This window comes from Schistosoma haematobium, chromosome 3 (assembly GCF_000699445.3).
Source record: "Schistosoma haematobium chromosome 3, whole genome shotgun sequence".
NCBI classification, from domain to species: domain Eukaryota; kingdom Metazoa; phylum Platyhelminthes; class Trematoda; order Strigeidida; family Schistosomatidae; genus Schistosoma; species Schistosoma haematobium.
The window spans coordinates 26,613,694-26,635,023 of NC_067198.1; the positions used below are offsets into that span (position 1 = coordinate 26,613,694).

Sequence of the window (21,330 nt, forward strand, 5' to 3'; positions counted from 1 at the left end):
TAGTATGTGACATCAGTCGAAAGTCAAATGCCTGGTGACAAGGTTACGAAGATCTAAGAGAAGAGAACGAGAACAGAGAGTGATTGGTGTGAAAACGAAGAAATAATCAAGCTGAGACAATCGATTGACATTTTGCAAATGAAGTGTTTACGTATGGTTCTCAGATTTGACCAAGTCATTCTGTAATTTTGTATTAAAATACTTTCGGTTGTTCCTGCCTGTATTCTCGTTCGCCACATAATTACGTCAACAACATGTTTCTATAGGGAGCATTATTTCATTTGGTGTCAAAGAAAATTTGCTGTCAAATCTAAGCAAATCCGATTCTAAATATCAACTATATCTTAAGAGAAGCCTGTAAAAGCTAAAACTGATGGGAATCAAATGCTCATATTTAGGGTGAACCTGAATTATTTAGAAACAACATTCTCAATTATCTACTGATCACTAATAGATTTAAAATTATTTTCATTCTAGACTGCTGAGACTTTAGCTAGAAAACATGATCGATGGACAAATTAATAAGTCATTGTAATGCAGCATATTTTGCATTACGTAATTTAGAATTATCGGTCGATAACTTTAACTCGGGTTTTACGTCTCACTATCTATAGCCAATAACTTTTCAGAAAAATGTATTATCACCACGAACTGATGACAAGTGAATAACCACTGAAAATAAGGGGCAGAGTACGGTTGATTCATCTTAGTTTTAAACTTGTAGCAGTAGATAACTACCGATCCATACATGAGCAGATACAGGAACCTCAGGTCTAGTTCTACTCACATAAGTATCGATTGTCATGGAAGTCTGTTCCACTATTCCATAAATTTATTGATCCTCAGTTTGATATTTCCAAGAAACTAGTGAAACACACAGCTCTAGAAATATGATGATATTGCCGGAAATATGTTTCAAATCTTTAAACTATATTCACTCATTAAAGTCTTTAAAGTAATGAACCATTCTTTTCCTATTTGTCTTCCAGTTTTACTACAGATAAAATCACAGATAAATAAATAAAAATATACTGTGTTTAGAAAAACCAAGGTGGATCTAAAACTTGTGTAGAGATCAGTAACAGTCTTGTATTTTATGAGCAATGATATAACTAAATGTTAGTTGAATTTAATGTCGGAAGAAATTGACTAAGAAATATACTTTATCGTAAATAAGCCGGAAGACCCATATACGACGACAGAAGTAACTGATCAGTTTATTATCATCCAGTTTAATAAACACAAAATATTTATTTGATAATTTGTCTACTCCCTTTTTTCATAAATAAAAAACATATCAAGTAAACCTTAGATGAAAATACACTAAGATACAACACTCATTCACTAAGTGAACGGAAAAAGTGCTCACAATTGTTGGTAAGGTGTACTTGGTGAACACTGAACATCTCTGTTAAACTCAGCCCACTAATCATATCAATTCATGATACTGGTCGAACAACGTTCCTCCGTTATTAGCAATCAAACACGACAATAGAATAACAAAGAAAAAGGTTCTATTATATGAATGTCATATATACGTATTAGTTTAACATCTAATCTAAGATTATTAAGGTTACAACAAACTGACAATTTAAAATACTATCCACTCTATGAGATAAACGTGAACCATTATGAAACACTTTAACTTAAGAATTATTCATGTAGTATTTCACACGATTTTATCTCCCTAGAAGAAATATTAGATGTTTGGTCGTGTTATAAACTCTCTTGGCTATCTTATATAGGATACCACTACTATTTTTACATGTTGTGGAATTGCTATTGATGTAAAACCTGAAGGATTCTCTAATCACCGTAAAATGCAAACATACATAGAAAATTATATGCACATTAAATTCTACTTTATCTAGATTACCCCATACTGGGACGAAACGGCCGTCCAGTGCTTCTAGGTTTTCCATGGTGGTCTAGCTTCAATTGACTCATGATTTCAACCAGTGAAATAATTTGTGCAAATATAATATTGACATTGACTGTCTGCCTTATATTTCTCAACTGACAGTATTTGTAGCTTATGTGAGTCGATTTCTTGTATAAGTAATGTGACTGGCCATATGGACGTGCTCAAAATTCATCAAGGTAACCATGGGATTGAGTACGATATTTCAAAAGTTAGATTAAACATTTTTACCAGAAATTCTGACTGGAGTTTTTGACCACATTCAAAACTTACAATTTTTATTTGATGACATTTAATCCTTGATTACTATTGAAATTTATTGAGAAGTTTCACCTAGTCATGATTATTATGGTTGATATGACAGGATAGTAAGGTAAAATTAGGTTTGTAACTCATTATGATTTATATTCAGTATTACTTTTGTCTTTAGTCCTATATGGTGATGACTCGGTTTAATATTTGTATTATTTTCTGTATTATACCTTTTTTTCAGCAATAACATTGATTGATTTCAGTGTAATGTTTACTCGTGATAGTATTCCTTGCATTAATTTACTATAAAATTCGTAGACTGTAGTGATTCTATGCATTCTGCTTATGTGTGATAACTGCTAACAAATCATCAAGTGTAAAATCAATGTATAAATGCTTGTATTTGTGTATCAATTCGATTTATTCCCGGGGTCAAATAAGTCTATATCGTTAGTCTTTGTGTTTTCACAATGCAGTGCCTGGTTCTGGATTTCAGTATTAAGCAAAAGTCACTTCAACATTCTATAGATATAACATTGACAGACATAACAGTAATCCTGGATTATAACAGCTATTTGATCGATACCATTTGAATGACTTTGTTTGAGTTGACAGTGTTTTAAACAAAGAAAATATGGTAATGAATAATATAAAATACTAGTCGTAATTATATTCTCTTCACATATTTATGTTTCACCACTGGCCCTGTTTAATATCACGTGACAAAACCACTAATCAGAAAATAAATTTCTATGACCGTGTTCCTGAGCTAGCTTATTACACGCCAACCAGTACTGGTAGATTTTCAACAGAGCACACCTTAACATTGGATTTACAATGGAATATGATCGTAACATTGTGTTTTATTTTCTAGATCTTGATATTAGTCGCAATTCAAATAACCATTCGAAAAGATATATTTATCGAAAGGACACGTTGAACTTGAACTTCCATAGCTTCTGTCCAATGAGCTACAGGAATGCTTTGGTTAAATCGCTATTCATTCACGTACACAGATTATGTTCTGAAGATAGGATTGAGGAGGAATCAGCTATAATTGAACTTTGCCTGTGTGAAAACGGTTATACGGAGTGTAAGGAGCAATTTCCTACAGGTTTAATTCTGAGCTATTCTCTAGACCGTCGAATACAGAGTCTTGTTGTGGCCAAAGTCAGAACAAGTAAGCTATTTGACTAGATAAACTTTATCTGTTTCTAAAACATAAATAAACATCGTTAGTGTACAAACAAACAGTACGGTCTATTAATACAGGTAAAAACAGAGACAAACAACATACCGAACAGTAGCCAGAGAATAAGAAAAATGAGTCAACAAGCAAATATTGTTTTACAATGAACATCAAACTGTGATTGGTTAATAAAGAGATACAGTAGCACAAGGTCAAAGGGAGTTAATGTGGTGGTGGGCGTTTCCCTTTATTATTGGTGAGTTCGTCTATCGATCACATTTTACACGGAGGAATTCGTAAGTAAATATGAAACCACTATAAAGAAATGTGATGGAATATCATAGGGCTTTGTCTAAAGGCAATGGTAAAAGGGATGTATCCAGCGTCCAAATTGTTATATTTATACCAAATCAAATCGTTGTTGAGACAATCAAATGTGGACGAATATCTGCCAGATTTCTCCTCCAATCGTGTTTAGCAGTTTACATGTACGCGTAAAAGCACATAATTCGGAAGAACAGATTGAATGGTTTGTGTCCAAAACTCCGAACATATTCCACAAAATTTGAGGTTTTCAGCGACGTAATCGCTTGTCATTTGCTCGATAGTGGAAACGAGGTTAGAGTTTCTAAATCTTTCAAGATAATCAATAAACAAAAGAATTTAAAATTGTTAATTTATTTGTACAAAAAGAAACAATTGTCAATCGTATTTTAACCTGGTGACCTTATTTTTGTGAGATCATTACGTAAGATTTCTTTCCAAAAACTTTACTTGAAATTTCTAGTATCTTAATTCTTACTTCGGAGTATTACTCAGCTAGTCTATATTATTTAATCTACCTTTGGTTTAAAAAAATTCTGTTTACATAACCTAGAATATTCATATTTCAACTTATAAACAAGCGCGCCTTTAAACTCTATTGATTTTTCCGTATTTTGACCCTCAGTGTTATTCTATCTCCACATATTAACTCGATTTATCCGATACGTTTCTGATGTTAAGTATATACATATTTTTTATTTTAATAATTTTAATACCATGGTTTCAGATTGTAAGTAGCTGAGAACTCACGAAATAAATGAATTCACGTTAATCTGCTGCGATAATTGTATTTATTTAAATGCTCAGGGTTTTTTGTAGGACTATTAGCTCGAAAATGTCATTTATCTTCTGTAAGAGTGCTAGACTTATTCATCCAGTTCACTCGTTAAAACGTTATTTAATTATTTACTTTTCAGTTTATGCACAATCCCAACCCTAGACCATGTAGCTATTCATATAAAAAATCCCATCCTGAGTGAAAAGCTTCATTACTAAAATCAAAATTACAATGTTTATAACTTATGTATATTTATAACCGATTATATGACATTGACTATATGAATAATTTATATAATTATAACACCCTGACATACATTTGCACCTTTAATATCATATGTCGTTGAATCACCGACTTTCTCAGTCTTATCATTACCTTGTTTCAGCCATATATACCGATATTAAGCCAAAAGTAAGTTTATCATTTCTATTTTGGACATTGATGTGATTGATCTGTCATAATAATTATCAACATTAAGGTTTAGTTGATGGTTTCAAATGAACTGAGCATAGGGTAGAAATTTAATGGTAAATTAATAAAATATTTGTTATATCTAAATGAGTATTAATGTGAATTCTTGTTTGTAATATCTAGAGCTTATATTCTTGATATACAGCGTATAACTTGAGCACTAGAACGCTAGAACCCTTCCAAGCCTCAATGAGAAGACGGAAGACTAGTGAAAGGAATGTTATTCCAGACAATGTCGAATTATAGTAGTTTCGGTTATTCATTTAATATTTCTGAAGAAGTCCCTTACAACATGTTACGAAACGTCAGAAATTCAAATTCCTATCCATTAGGATAACACATTTATATATCATTATTAATCAGCCATAGTGTTATATCCTAGCAAAGATCAAATTATGGGTGACTTCCTAGAACTATTAAATGACTAATATTATATATGATTTTACAATATAACTTTTGAGTAACTAGATTTTGTATATTTCTGTTCCTCTTTTTATAAGCTTTATTTTGACTTATAGACTATTATTACACAATATACTATTATCAAGTTATACCCAGTTTATTAATTACAGTCTCCGTTAGTGGAAGCTGGTATTGATGTTCAGGACTCAATAGGCAGGGCTAGGCTGGAAAAAGGACCAATGAGGACGCTAGGCTGACCATATCGGTCAATACGTCATTGGTTTGGCACAGTGCTAAGATTGCATAAGTCTTATTCCGATTGGCGAGTAAATCACGTGATATTTAATCAGACTAAAAGTCACAACACGGTTTTCATAATAAATGGTATTCCTTAATATCAGCAACCAGAAAATATAAAACCTAATGAATTTTGATAAACTATATGCCCATTGAACAGGTCGTTTAGTTGTCATAATTCATTGACCTAGTGGATAAAGCGTCTGATTTCGAAGCAGTGGGCTCATTGATCATATCTTATTGTGGACATGAAAACACAGGCTTTACCATACATCTAGTTGACTCATCTCAAATATAACAAACTACTCATAGTAAATTCCACTGCTAGCCACAATCAAAAGATAATCAACTCATGGTAAATGCTTTACAAGTTAAGTATGTCATCATTATACATATTAACAATCAAAACTTTTTGTCTAAGGATCGTGTACTTTCCATCATACAAACTATACGGATAAATCATTTTAGTTCGTAGGTCTGCTCAGATCGGGATTTTTGTTCAAAATTTATTCCTGATCTCTAGGTTTTATATAAAGTCAAAGGATTCAGAAGTAAGTTTTTGAAATTAATTATTTTATTAGGAATTGTCATACGATATCTTTTCAAACCAATGTACACGTAAAATATTTACGGTGATTTGAAGAGTAACACACACACACACACACGAATGGATAAAACACTTTAAGAATTTAATTTCAACATTGACTTAATTTGAAAGAATTAACATTATAAGTAATTAATTTGTTTATGTGTACATGTAGCTGCCATACCTGTGATCGGAATAATTCTGGAATCATGTAAAGTTTGATAAAAATTAAATTGAAATATGTATTTTGTCAAAGACTCATTTTGTTTGACTTACCATTGAAATAATATTCTGTATCCTTACTCGTACATAACTATTTAATAATTGAAAACTTTTTGTTAACCAGACCAGTTTTTTGGAATTATTGATATAATTATTCTTATATCATATACTTTAAGATGAAAATCTTGAAAGTATATATGAACAGTAATATTTTTGATGATTTATACACGTGATTAATTCAACAATTGATTAAATGGTATAAAAGTGAATTCACTTGGTATTGTTTGGCTTGTATCTTCCCATTGAGGTTTAAGACTGCAATTGATCAGTATATAAGTGATTCTAAATTAGTATTCAGTTTTGATATATATGTTGTAATATGAATCATTATTGCTCTTTCATTTTACCAAAGATATATGACTCTCAAGAAATATATACGATGTTTCCTGGAAGTGTTTAGTTGATTAATCTGTAAAGGTCATAATAACTAGTAACACAGAACCTATAATTCATGAAATGATAACTACAGGCTGTATTTGTAAGATCGATTTCACTAACAATTCTCTTAAAAATATACTAGAGAATGAGAATTAGAGTCTAAAATGGGTTTAGATGAAGAGTTATCTTTTTGAAAAATTTTGAGTTGGAAAATTCACACGATACCAACCATGATATTTTCACGAAAATGCAAAGTATTATACTATATTATAGAGTTATAGTTTTTTTTTATAAACTCAAAAGTTTGATACGTTTTCTGAAACTAAGTTGAAAGTGATTATTTCAAATTTGATATAGTTTTTATCATTATTTGTAATTCAAGGCACACTGAATAACTTCTTCGAGATTCCTCAGCAATAGACATCTAGAATCTCGTTCGTTGGCGAATAAAAAAACACTAACATTTGAATTATTTATGCATTTATTGGGCGGCATAACATTATGTAAATTCATGTTTTGTTTTATTCATTCAAATATCATTATCATAACGCCTTTATTCTATACATTTTTATTACAACAATAATAACTTTAAAGGATTCAACATTCTTCTTTAATGAATCGAATATCATAAATTTGTATCGTTTACATAAGATGGCTAATGAGAAAAGACACTTTGACCAACTTAAAATGAATAAATTTTTATTAATATAAGTAAGTTTTCTACAAGTTATAGGCTTATTCATTATTAGAGATTAATGTGAAGCTGTTAATGAATATTAACTTATGAAATCACAACAATAATGACTAGTTTCAATTTTATTCAGAAAATCTTACTTTTCCTACTAGAATTTTTCATTTTTACTTCCATTTAGTATCAGAAGGGGTTTTGTGGATATTATAGTAATTTTAATAGTTGAGATCGTGAGTCAACTGAAGCTAGACCAGCATGCAAAACCTGGAAACACTGGAGGGCCGGCTCAGTGATCTAGAGGTTAAACGTTCGGGCGCGAGACCGATAAGCCCTGGGTTCGAATCTCGTAAGGGGGGATCGAGGATGCACATTGATGAGGATTCCCACAATAGAACAAAACGGCCATCCAGTGCTTCCAGGTTTTCATGATGGTCTAGCTTCAATTGACTCATTGTCTCAACAATTAAAATTTCCTTTAATATTTATCAGAAGTACAAGGATATACATCCAATAAAGAAAATTGTACATTGTACTATAATTTTGAATATTTTCTCTCTCTCTCTCCCTCTCCCGAAATCAATCCAATACAAATATGAAATATTCTGAAAATTCTCTTGAGGATCTCATATACATGGGATTCTCAATACAATAAAATTCAAAACACTTAGTCTCTTAGATAAATTTCGATAATGTAATAAGAAGACGAAGATTATCAGAACTATGTGATATATAATTGCAACAGGTCATAAGATTGATCTAAACTCGGCTTTTGTGGTGTTGTATAAAAATGTAAAAGGGCGTATACTAAGGTTTATTGAAGCCTTAGCCATACGAAAATTCAAACCCCCTGTGTGTGTTCAAAAACAGTTTGTTCTTACCTTAAACCTACCCTGGTAATATTGATTAGGTTTCAAATTGTGTTCACATTATTATCCTTGTCTCCTCTTACCCCATTTCTAGTCTAGTTGACCTTTTATTTTTATATATAAATGCTCTTAACAAGTGTATGTGTGATCAGATTGTTCGAAATGTATTGCGCTAATCTATCACATAGTTCTGATAATCTTCGTCTTCTCATTATATTATCGACAATAAAATTCATTGTTACATAACAAAACCCAATATATATTTTGAGAACTAATTGAATTTTAATTTAAAATAACCAAAACATAATTGATCAAGTATATATTCAGAAGAAAGTTTATTAAACAAATACAAAAGTAATTTTGAGTGATAAAAAAAAATTATTTCAACCATGGTAAATAAGCTTCATTATAAATCATTAGCCTATAGTTTATCCTTTGATTTGAAACCAGGCACTAGAAATGAAATACATAAAGAATATTCCTTGAAGAGATATTACTGAAAAGGATTTTTAAATAATAATAATATATAATTTTATAACTACTTATTATTACCATTGTTGTATCCTAAACTTTCTACATTATATCAATTATAACCTGTGTGAAAATATCTCCTTAATGAAATACACCAATACATTATTCTGTAATTATCCTTAAATACTAAAAAATTCACTCTAATTTCAATCAAGTGGTAATCCAATCACATGACAACACGTGAAAAATAAAAGCTGAGAAAATATTACTTAACTGTGTTATATTATGACATTTATGTATAAATATTTTTTTGATTAGTTGGGAGAAAAAATGTTCTGCCTTCGTACGTTTAATGAAATCATTTTAGATTTGTATTTTTGTTTACAACTTCATTCTACAGAATTAAATTCATTCTCATGATTAGTCTTATTGAAAAATAGAAATAATAGAAGACAACGCCTGACTTGTGAATTATTATTTACCAAGAATACATCGCTACTTTTAAGAAAAAATATTTTTAACTAATCTAAAATTATCAGAAGGGGTTTTGTGGAAATTTTAGTAATTTCAATAGAGGTATTTCTTGGAGTTCTAGTGAGAAGCCGTCACCAGTGGAGTTCAACCAGATCTGTTGTGAGATATCAGCTCACTGAAGACAATGGTGTACGGTGGAGCAATTTCGTGGATTAGTTGAAGTTAGACATTAACACTGTTGGATGCCGGCTCAGTGGTCTAGTGGTTAAGCGCTCGCGCGCGAGACTGATAGGTCCTGGGTCCGAATCTCGCGGGATCATGGATGCACACTGCTGAGTAGTCCCATACTAGGACAAAACGGCCATCCACTGATCCCAGGTTCTTCATGGTGGTGAACCGAGGTAACTAAACAAGGTATAGTTTAATTGGTATGTTAGCTAACTTTACCATCCAATGAACGTAATGCAGCTCACAAGTGAAATGATATAAATAAGGTAAGACTGAATATCACTGGGGTATAAAATATTGATGGAAAGTGTAAATCCCTTTTGTGTATTTGTTGGCGAACATCAATATAGTATATCTGGAACGACATAAAGACTCGGGGAAACTAGCTGCCTTAAAGATATAATAGTGTATTAAGGACTGACGGTAAATCAGTTGATGAGGTTGTGAATCTAAATCGGCTGAGATGGTTGGGCCACGTATTACGCACGTCCAACCACCGATTACCACGGCACACAGTCGTGACTAGTGTCGGAGACGGATGGAACAAAGGGGCGGCCAAACCAAAACGTGGCATCAGTCCACAAAATCACTAACTTCTGGTCTGAGCCACGATAGTATATGCAGATTACTTAGTTGGGATCCGCGTGACTAACGTAACCAATGGTTGCGCACTCTGGGTGACATGGCTTAGAATCTATCGCAATGGCGTAGGTGTATATATACGTTATTTCCCCTTGGACCATATCCTTAAATGGAATGTCTTTTTGTATATTATTACCACTGAAGTAACTGCTCCTAAAAATCGGTGTTCATCTTGTTGTGCTAATGAGGTATGGCAACTTTGACCGATGTTTGTGGTCCTACATTGTAGGTGATTGACTGGCGAAAGTTAGTTGGCATATGATAGTTGGGCTTGTCCGAAACACTCGTTTCCGTACATCAAACAAAGAAAGCATAATGATGGTGTTCCTCTATTACTGTTGCGCAGAAATCCAGATATACTAGCTGAATCAGACCTAGCCAAAGCTGAGATCTCATCAAAATAGATGAATCATCAGTGAGGATCACAAAATATATAGAGCTATTTTCAAAAATGTTAAGAACATGAACTTGTATATGATATTATGATGTATCTTCTTAACGAAGAGTTAAATAGCTTTCGAAATAAGTAGAAGAGCAGTTAAGAAGTTGACCAATAGTAATTTTCCCATATCTCCAGCAAAATATTATTAATGATCGATGTCACTATGGGGATATGTATATCCTCCACTTACTTTATTTGCCACGTAAGCAAAACCAAAAACAATCACATATATCTTCCATTTATTAGAGTAACCCACTTTTCAGGCAATAATAATTATAACAATTGCAAATGTAAGATTATTTCATTTACAATTCACTTATGTACAAAATAAAATTCTAGTCATAGAATTAAGTTAATGATCTTTTGTACAACAGATTATCGAAATTGAGAAAAACCAAAAACCGAAAAATAATAAAGAAAATCGAATGGCTATTCAAAAGAGGAATGAAATTGCAACCAATAACTGTCAAAGTATCGAACGAAAATAAGACATAAATTAAAATATACTCGAACAAAGAGATCACTTGAAGTAACAAGTAATACAATTTTATCGACTTGAAAGTTTATATATATCGACTAGTTCTTTGACAAAAGAGGAAAATGCAGGAAAACAAATCTACGAATATACTACAAATATTTCCACTAGTTGTGTAAACACACATAACAATCGAATTGTCGACAGGATAGAATAGACTATGACTAGTAAATACGTCGATCAAGTTCTTCTGAACCGTTGGTACAAGGCAGTTCATTTAGCCATTCCGTACGTTCTAAGTGTGAACTAGGTTTAGATGTGATGTCCAACTGATGCAAACACCGAATCGTCGTTACCACATCTAAACTAATTGACAACGTAGCATCTCTTAATCGTCGGCCAGCAATCCACATTGAAGAAACCAGGAAGCAAATGTTATACGTTAATATGACTAGGCCTAGCCCATAACTAGGCGAAACAGATGAATAGCCGAAAGCACGAGAAATAAACTGACGGAAAATCGATTGTTTTTTAGATTGGATCGGGCGGGGTACCGTTAACTCATCTAGATTATTCGGAGAGGAAGAACTAAATGGATTAATTATATGGATAAAATTAAACCAGTTGAATGAATCGAAGTATGTGCCACTGATCAGTTTTGTCCACCAACTGATAGATTTTTTGCTCGATTTTGTACTCGGACAGTTGGACGTATTTTCAGCACAAATAAATCGGCTTTGTGAAGATTCGCAGACATGACTTGAACATTCTGAATATGTGGGTAACATGATAGCTTCTGTTTTAAGTGGACTAGGTAAGGTGAGTGTGGTTAATCCTAGCAGATTGGTTTGCAGAGGAAGTGCGGCACTTAACATTAGGAATAACAAAATGTTCGCCAACATAATATCCAAACTCGTTGCGTGATATCTCGGTCGAAGAGAACGAGCACATGGGAGTGAGTAAAAACCCCACAAACTTAATACAAGAAGAAACAGCACCAGACAGACCTAGAAAGGAAATAATCAATCAATTGAGAACGCGATAAACAGAATGTTGTAAAACTTGAGTATTATTTATTATATTTAACGATAGGTTTGAAAATATAAATTCTATAATAATTACACAATTTTAGCAAAGTAGCATTGGAGACAAAACCTATTATACCTAAAACCACTAGATATTTTGGTCAACAGGTGAAATTCCCTGATTGTTTACTACTTGTGTTTATTAAAGAGATTTTGAAACATCATAATAAAACAAGTATTAAAAGTGAAAAAAGATAATCCAGTATGATGTCTGTTGTAAACGCAAGTGTTCAAGGAAAATAACAAAAACTGTTGAATAATGTTCTTGGTGCCATGAGAACTTTTTCGTTTATTAACGATAGACGCAAACACAAAAATTCCTACCCTTTGACTGCATATACAGGAATTTCGCCGCGATTATTATGGGGGCGCAAGTCAGGAAACTCGTTTTCATAAACCTAATAGGTGGAACAAATCCCATAGGAGCTTAAACTTCGGCTGGAACCATTGAGCCACATGACGTGTACAAGTAGTGGATGGCGTAAAAACCTAAATACGCTTTCATATATTAAACGTCTTTATCAAACCAAATCCATCAGCACTGTGGTGTACTTTATACTTATACAGCAAAACGGTGAACACTATGCTTATGGAGCAAAATGAGCATAATTATTAATGGTCGGCTTGAACTGTATTATTAATACATAAAATCACATGCAGTGTAGATATCCGTAGAAGCCCGTATGTCAACTGACTTACTAATCAAGTAATAAAAATGACTGGAAGACGTTATTCATACCTACCAGTATCTCTAATCCTTGAATTCAGAATCCGGTCTAATTCATACTCCAAAATAGGGTTTCAGAATATCATTATGAAGCATGTACAAGCACAGCTATTTATCGCTGGAATCGAAATATCAGAACAGGTACAAGTTCTTTAATATTACAAACACAATTTGATGAAGATTGGTTGTATGTGAGAAGCTTGCGTGTATGATGCCCAATCAATACCATTCAAACAGCAATATATTGAAAAGCTTTGTAAACTTAGCAGAATAGGACGTCTCAACTATTATGTATTAAGTGTAATGGGAGTGGTTTATGTAATTGCCATTTAAAATACCATATGATTACAGATAAGCAGACACGGTAAAAATGTTTGGAACCAGTTATATCTCGCTTATTTACATACACAAGAGCATATGCAAATGAAAAAATTACCTGGAAAGCAGCCCCAATATGTCCAAGTGACGAAACAGGTTTTAAGCCAAGTGTAAAACTGTAATCTGCAGAATTACCCGGAAATGATGAATAATCTTTGCTTTCCGTAGCCACCAAATAACTACTGCTGTCTTTACTACCATAACTGCCAAAAACCATACTCCATAAGAGATCAATGATATTGAAGAATACAAACGATTCCAATAAGCGAAACAGAACAAAAAGCAAGATTAAACAGAAGAAATAAAAAAGTAAGTGTGTAGATTCGCGCATAAATCGCAAAAACGTACGTGCGTTTATACGTTGTTTAATCTGTAATATTTCTAAGTTCAACAAATCCAACTCATTTGTATACTTGAGTAATAACTCTTCTTTTGACTTGACATCGGTATAATTCCGAAAACAGATTGATTTATGAACCAAAAAATTATCTTCCTCATTCATCGTATTGCCAGCAGTATACAGAAGTTGGACACAATTAATGTCATCCATGACGGTTAACGCTTCAAAATTTAATTGTTCAATACGATTATGCAATGTTTGCTTTGGTATTAAATTCGGTAAAGAATGTATACTGATTGTGATTAGGTTTAAGACGATAGACAGTAGACCCACTGGAGTACAAATAAATAATAATAACAGTCCTAATAAAGAGGCTGTCATTTGAATTAATTCTAAGGCTGACATAAATATCACCTGAATGAAAACGTCCTGAAGAAATCTTATCCAGCCAACAGACTTCACGTAATCCAGGAGAAGTGAAATTGGGTGATTTTCATAATAGTCAAGGTGATGAGTAGGACTGACAGAAAAATAAGTCTGGGATGTAAGAAATGAGTTGCTATCACTAGTAGGTAACACATCTGATAAAAAATAATAATTCAATGCTGATACAAAGCTGGTTAGCGACCATGACGTACCAAAACATAAAATGTAAAAGAATAAAACCATTGTGAAAGAATAAACCAAGCGTGGTGTCAAGGAATGTGATTTGTATAGAAATCCTTGAGAATTTAACAGAAAATAAGAAAATGGTATAGTTAAATAAGATATTTTACACCCGATATTAATAAGCAATATCAAGTCTTGTATTAACTCCCCATTTAACCATTGTACATAATAAGATTTAGGAAAAATAATTAGAATCTCATTGGTGATGATGGTGAACGGTAATAAGCTGTATGAAGTCAGGCCTATCGTCAGTGTAAATGTACATATACCCAAGACTAGTTGGTAAGCTAAACGTTCACCTCGATATGGCTTTAGCTCACATTCCGTTTTAGTTAGAAAATACTGCAGTGTGATATGAGCAATAAAGAAAAGGATGGTGAATAGCAAAAAGACAACAACTAGTCCACGAATTTCATCATAAAATTCTTTTGCTTCATGACTGATCAATACCAATTCATCTGTCTGGTCCATGTAATCATTAATATCTAAAACAGAAGAAATTTGAACATGTGATAGATGAGAGACAAAAGAGATATAATCAACAAATTGTACTAGAAATCGATTGGGCATCCATTCATCTTTCACATCTGATTGTTCTGGTTTGCTAAGTAGATTCAAGTGATTTAAACACGGAATGTATTGTATGGGTTTCAAAGGAAAACGACGACAGAACATTGTTGTTTTAGCTAACCTATGTATGTTTTTACTTTGGACTACACAACATAAAAATGTTTCTCTTTAACTTGTTTAAATAGTAGGTGTCTTGAAATTTCCTTGTATATTTGAGTTTTTATCAAAGTTGTAATCTATTTTCCAAAACTAAACATCATAAAATGAAAAGCTATTCTTCCTTCAAAAACATTACATTTTTGGTAACCAGTCAGTTATAATCGACAGAGAGACTAACGCAATTACGCGTTAACCCGAGTCGCCACACCACTGAGCAGGATAATATGGAATCAATATAACGAATACAAACCCAGCCAAAATAATTATGGCACCAATGACAGTGAGAGAGACTGAATACAGGATAGGGTTTAACAAGACAAAATGAAGAGGTTTGTGTATGAAGAAATACTGGGGCTAGCTCTAGAAGATATGGTTTGATCGCATTTACGCCAGTAAAGGATTTCGAGTCAAATCACCAAACGTCTCCAACTAACAGTTGAGATAATCAAGAGGGCCCTAACGAGGTAGTCTGGACCAACATACAGACCTTGATCCAGCAGTCGATAACTCCACAAAATGATGCTACACCTTGATTATTCCGCCCATACTTCTCTATCAACTTATTCTTATACTAGCCAAGATTTCATGTCAAGGCACCGAGTAGCTGGACATACGCAAACTCGTTTTTAGTCAAGTCATATACGAAGTACAAAGTTCAGCCCTTGTCCTCGAACGATAATCTACCCCAAAATGCCCTGGTACGGCCGAGAGTGGGGAAAGTCAGCTCTCCCTTTCGAAATGCATCACATAGCCAGGTGCATACAACCACTGTCAGGAAGTCCTACTCACCGCCTTCTCGCGAAATTACTGTTGTTTATGAAATTTTGAAGACGAAAAGAGAATGTCTGGTGTTTTAACCGGCTCAGTGGATATGGAGGATCCACCTAGGTGAGTTGGAAAACCCTGATTCCAAAACAATGGTGCACATGGGCTCCAGGATCCTAAGGGAACAAAAGGCTTATAAACCTGTTGCCGGTCATCGGCTACCACAGGACCGTATCTCCCGACGTTGCTCCACTGCCTTGTGGATTAGACCTTTAGGTCAAAGACTCCGGGTGTGACCCCCTGAGAAAACCACCTGCTTCGGGTTGGGCACCCGGACAGTATCCCAGCTCTCGCACATAGGGAATGATTTATGTGGAGCATATCTAGTTGGTACCTTTTTGTACCAATGTTGACGTTTGAATAAACAGAACATTTAAGTGAAAGGGCTAGGGATATTACTTGGTTGTTTAAACTGAAGGAGTGGGGTTCTAATCTGCGACGTAGTGGTTGAAACCTGAATGCCTTAACTACTGATTCGTCGTTCTCACTTAGCACATGTCCCTACTATATTAGTCGATGAGAATTTACAGCCTTATTCGATTTAGCGGGATCGCTTAGTACCATGCATCTCAAACTTACATTTTTAAATCGGTACTTCCAGTATTAGCAAGAAATGTGCAGAAGACGTCTATTAGAAACATACAGTCTAAGCATGCCTTTTACTTTTATCATTCCAATTTCTTATCCATAAAATAAAACATACTGCCATACAGTATTAGTTGCACCTTGATAAGCAGATAAAAATATCACCTACTCCGTAATCCATACAATTTTGAAAAAAACCAAAATCTGACTACACGCCAACCGACTAGAGCTGATGAGTCTTCTAATCCAAGTGCAATGTTCAATGAATTCAACCATTTCATTACCTACGATCACTCTAGGCGATGGCACAGGCCAATCCCGAAGCAACATTCTGTATGTAAGACAGAAGAGGGTCCAAAAAATTTGCTTATGTTCCTACTCAAGATTTCAGGGGAACCACATTCTGTCCGCGTCCTTACCAAATAGAACTATTTTTTTCTGTATTTCAAGCCTAAAGGTGAATTATGCAGTGAGAGAATAACCCCTAAAAAGTTAGACAAAGAAACTGTTGTCTCTCAAATTACGTCTACGATGAAGTTAAATAAACATAGGGGTAGTGTACAACTTTGACGAACACCACTTGAAGTCCACAAACATAACAGCTTGCAAAAAGCTCCAAATGAGTTAAATGTTCGAGTAAACCACTTTCACTAAGTTTATGCACTTCTTTGAATTACATTTCAATGACAAACATTGCCGAATAGCACCTCGCTGATTTCGTTGGAACTTAATAGAACTTTTGGACTCAGCTGTCTGTGAATATGAAAGTCACTAGTCATGAATGACAACTACTTACACTCTCCATTAACGCACAATTAAACAGAACATCAAACGTTTTGGACGCATTGCTCACTGAGTTTGTGAAGACGACCAAAAGCGAGGTTCAACAGGTAGCGATATAAAATAATAGGTAGTTTTATTCTTTACCAGTACCACATAAACCCGATATTTTGGTATTTACTCGGTCACGTAGTCGCTGTGCGGCAATTTTATCTAACTTATATGAAATAGGTTTTATTTCAGAAGCGATGAACTTGACTAATAGTTGAATATACTGTCACAACTATAGATAAGCAAATATCAGGTGCACGACAAAAAATTCAGGAGATTTGTCAGCTAAATCAAGAATATCTAGTTTGACAAATGTAGGATGTACATTTGATAGATCGAGTAATAAATGTATATACATATAGTATGGAAAATCCTCATGTGACGTTATTGTGTTTAGTTTACGTATTGCTGAATCAACACTTAGCCAAATGACTATTTCATGATTTTTAGAATACACAAGCGCCATTACAACAACCGATGACATTCAAAGGCCTCACTACATGTTCACTAAACTATAATGAGTATGGTGTGAACAACAGAAGAAACTACGTGTTGTAAAGATATTGTCAACCAACTTAGACACGAGGACTTGTTTTTAATCGAAAAATTTTGGATAAATAAGTAAACATACCAAGTCATGTTATTTCAGAAAATAATCCAAAAATGAGTTGTGATGGATCTTGTGATTTACCAAACAATAATTTACAAGTATAGGAATGTCTACCAATATCAGACCTAGAAAAAGTGGTGAAACATAAACAGATAAGTTTTGTTTGAAAGAGAAATAAACCTAGAAAAAATAAATTTACCAAGAACATAATGTCCATAAATAGCTTATAACAAGCGTTGGTAGGACTCTAATTTATGGACGAGCCAATCAGAAGCGTTTAAGGAGTTTCAAGGTCACAGCGCTACGTTCAATGCGAGATGCTCACATTCGATCGTTTTACAGCAGATTTTAGAGAAGAGGTGATCGTTGAGAGACTACAGCAGATGGGACTATTGAGAAGTTCCCGTGGCGAGACTCTAATTTAAGGACGACCTTTGAACGAATCTTAAGTGACCCTGACAATTATTAGCCAATCAGAAGAAAGTTAGTATGAAGTGAAAAAATATTATATGAAAGTAATGAATTACAGTGGATATTCTCCTGTTACATGATTTAAAAACTTGTTAAGGTTTGATTAAGGTTCAGGGGTTCTGAATTCACAGGGCATATGGAATAGAAACTCGTTTATTGGGTTAGGGTTAGGTTTACGGGTAAGGTTAGGGTTTAGGGTTAGTTGAGGGTTAAGGTTTAGAGTTAGGGTTAGTTGAGGGTTAAGGTTTAGGGTTAGAGTTAGGCGAGGGTTAGGATGCTAACATACGAGTTTTTAAATCATGTCAAAGAAGAATATCCACTGTAATTTATTACTTTCTTGTAATATAGTTTTACTTTATGCTGTCTTCTGATTGACTAATAATTGAAATTGCTCAAACGCTTCTGATTGGCTCGTCCCTAAATTAGAGTCTCGCCGTCCCATCTGTTGTAACCTCTCATTAACCACCTACTCTCTAAAATCCGCTGTGAACCGATCGTATGTTAGCAGCGTGACCTTGAAATTGCTCAAACGCTTCTGATTTGCTCGTCCCTAAATTAGAGTCTCGCCCAAATCATGATAATCGTTGCAAATTGGATCATAAAGTCTCCAGTAACATTAGCTGCGGCCTTTGCAGATGTTACGGAAACTTCCGCCGTTTAATGGTATGAATATTGTCGTGATATATGCGCAATGAAAATGACACGAGTACATGAATCATTTGGAGGAGTTGGAAAGATAGTGGAAATAGATGAGGCGCTAGTTTGAAAGCGAAAATACAATAAAGGACGTTTTATCAAAGAAGATTGGGTAAGTAGCACTTCCGTGAATATACTTCACAGGTACTTGGGTTTTACGATCGTCCAACTCAAAAAGGACATTTTCAAAGAGTAAGAAACCGTCAGGTAACGACAATCTTACCAATCATCAAGGAGTACGTTCAGCCTGGCACGACAACCTATACCGATGGTTGGAAAGCGTATAGATGCCTCTCGAGACTTGGTTTTGTGCATCATGTTGCGGTGCACAAACGTCATTTTGTTGATCCAACGACGGGAGTCCATACAAACAACATTGAGGGCATGTGGTCTAGGCTGAAGTATTTTTTAAGACCCTACCACGGCTCCAGATGACGATTATGGAGTCATATGGATGAGTTCTTATATTGCATGCACTATGAATTCAAAACTTCTGAACCTTTATCAAACCTAAACAAGTTCTTAAATCATGTAAAAGAAGAATATCCATTGTAATTCATCACTTTTTTATAATATATTTTTATTTCATACTAACTCTCTTCTGATTGGCTAATGTTCTCAAGGTCACTTAAAAATACGTTCAAAGGTCGTCCATAAAATAGAGTTTCACCCAAGCGTTTTAGATGACTGTTTATCAAAAATATCGCGTCAGAACATTTCACAAGGTACCTAAATGTGTGTGGATCACCAGGGTGTACAAGTAGCATGATAGATGAGGTCATGTTTCAACAGAACTAGTGTACTTTAATGTGGCAACAACTGATATCAGTAACACGAACTTAGCTTATAGTTTGATACAAGATTATACGACGCGTTGTGTGTATCACGTCATAATTTTGTTCATAAAACCGGAAACGTGAGAGTTCTTTGCATCTAGAAATGGACTATTAAAAGGTTAAGCACACCTTGATTGAAAAAAAGAAGAGAATACCAGTCCTCACGATTACAAGAACACTTCGAGATTGGTTATGATGGGAATGAAGTATATAGTGAGGTGCCACTGCTTTTCATAAACTCAAACACGAAGCCACGGGATCTGACTGCATAGCTTATGATGCACAATGAAACAGATGGAACACTTCTATTCTCATCCCTTATATTCGCTCTCATCAAGTGTCAGGTTAACCGGTCAATTAAGCAAAACAAAGCCACCTCTTTATTGAAGTCCTTTTTAACAGAGCTGTTGATAGAAAGTGATACCCAACTGCTCTTCAAATTATTAAAATAAAGTCCAATTAACAATAGAAGGTGCAATTAACATGTGAAATGGCTTTGACAATTCTAAAATAAAAACGATGAGTAGTACCTGCTGCACGTACTATCACCAAATATAAACAGGCCAACATTTGAAAATAGATTTGTGGGTTTTTTTCCAGCTCAAAGATTTGTAATATACTTTAGGTAGACGAAACTGATTATTTCATCAGTCGACAATGTCTACCATGATAATAATGAAGGGCCTACTATTTAGTTTAGCTGAAGTATTGGATATGCTTTGAGGCCCGAAAATTTTTGGGCTATCTAGAAAGTAGTTCACTATCCTAAATTGTTTGATATGTACTGTGTAACTCGTCAGATGGTTAAGGATGCCATTGGAATAAACCCATCGACCAGATGCAAACCATTTTCAGTTCAATCGTTCCACATGTATCACTTGAACAATCAATAATCTTCAAATCATAAACTAATGCCTGGCTTACCTACACTACTTTGAGAAACTCTAAAACTGAGAACTCAAAGATTGTTTACAGCGCCACATCACCTTGATATGTAGTTAAACTTCACAGGTCAAACAATTGATTCTAAAACTATAAGAGTATGTGACGAAACTTGAAAACATTCTGGCCTACAGAAGCATAAAGGGTAAGTGAAGCTATGAATTCTCTCCCACATGTCACATGTTATCGTGTATTTTAGATATCTTTATGTATCAGTTGCGAACGAAATTCTTACCGTTCCATGTCACATAGCCTTTATCTCAGTTCATAAGTAGTTTACTGTTGTTATTATTCACTATCTAAGTAAACGGTTAGTCAACTGCAACGTGGCAATATTGTATTGATCTATAGGTGCAACAAGTATTCGGAGTTTGACAGCATCTTAACCAATAACGCCTTCAATGATCCAGCGCGATTTTCGAACGGGAAGTTTAGTC

General features: G+C 34.1%; 1 protein-coding gene across 2 annotated transcripts; it reads right to left on the minus strand.

Annotated features, from left to right (window-relative positions):
• Nucleotides 1-9,330: 9,330 nt before the first annotated feature.
• Nucleotides 9,331-21,030, minus strand: NADKD1_1 (NAD kinase domain containing 1; the record flags this gene model as incomplete). 2 transcript variants are annotated; one of them, XM_051213452.1, is made up of 2 exons in its annotated part: nucleotides 20,876-21,030; nucleotides 9,331-18,073 (listed from the first exon to the last, which is right to left on the minus strand). In XM_051213452.1, the coding sequence occupies exon 2, from the start codon at nucleotides 15,041-15,043 to the stop codon at nucleotides 13,262-13,264; it is 1,782 nt and encodes a 593-aa protein (XP_051069436.1). In that variant the 5' UTR covers nucleotides 15,044-18,073; nucleotides 20,876-21,030. The 2 variants fall into 2 exon arrangements, with proteins under 2 accessions (XP_051069436.1, XP_012801877.1); XM_012946423.2 differs by lacking the exon at nucleotides 20,876-21,030 and having other exon boundaries at nucleotides 11,394-12,176; nucleotides 13,418-17,969.
• Between the last annotated feature and the right edge of the window lie 300 nt (nucleotides 21,031-21,330).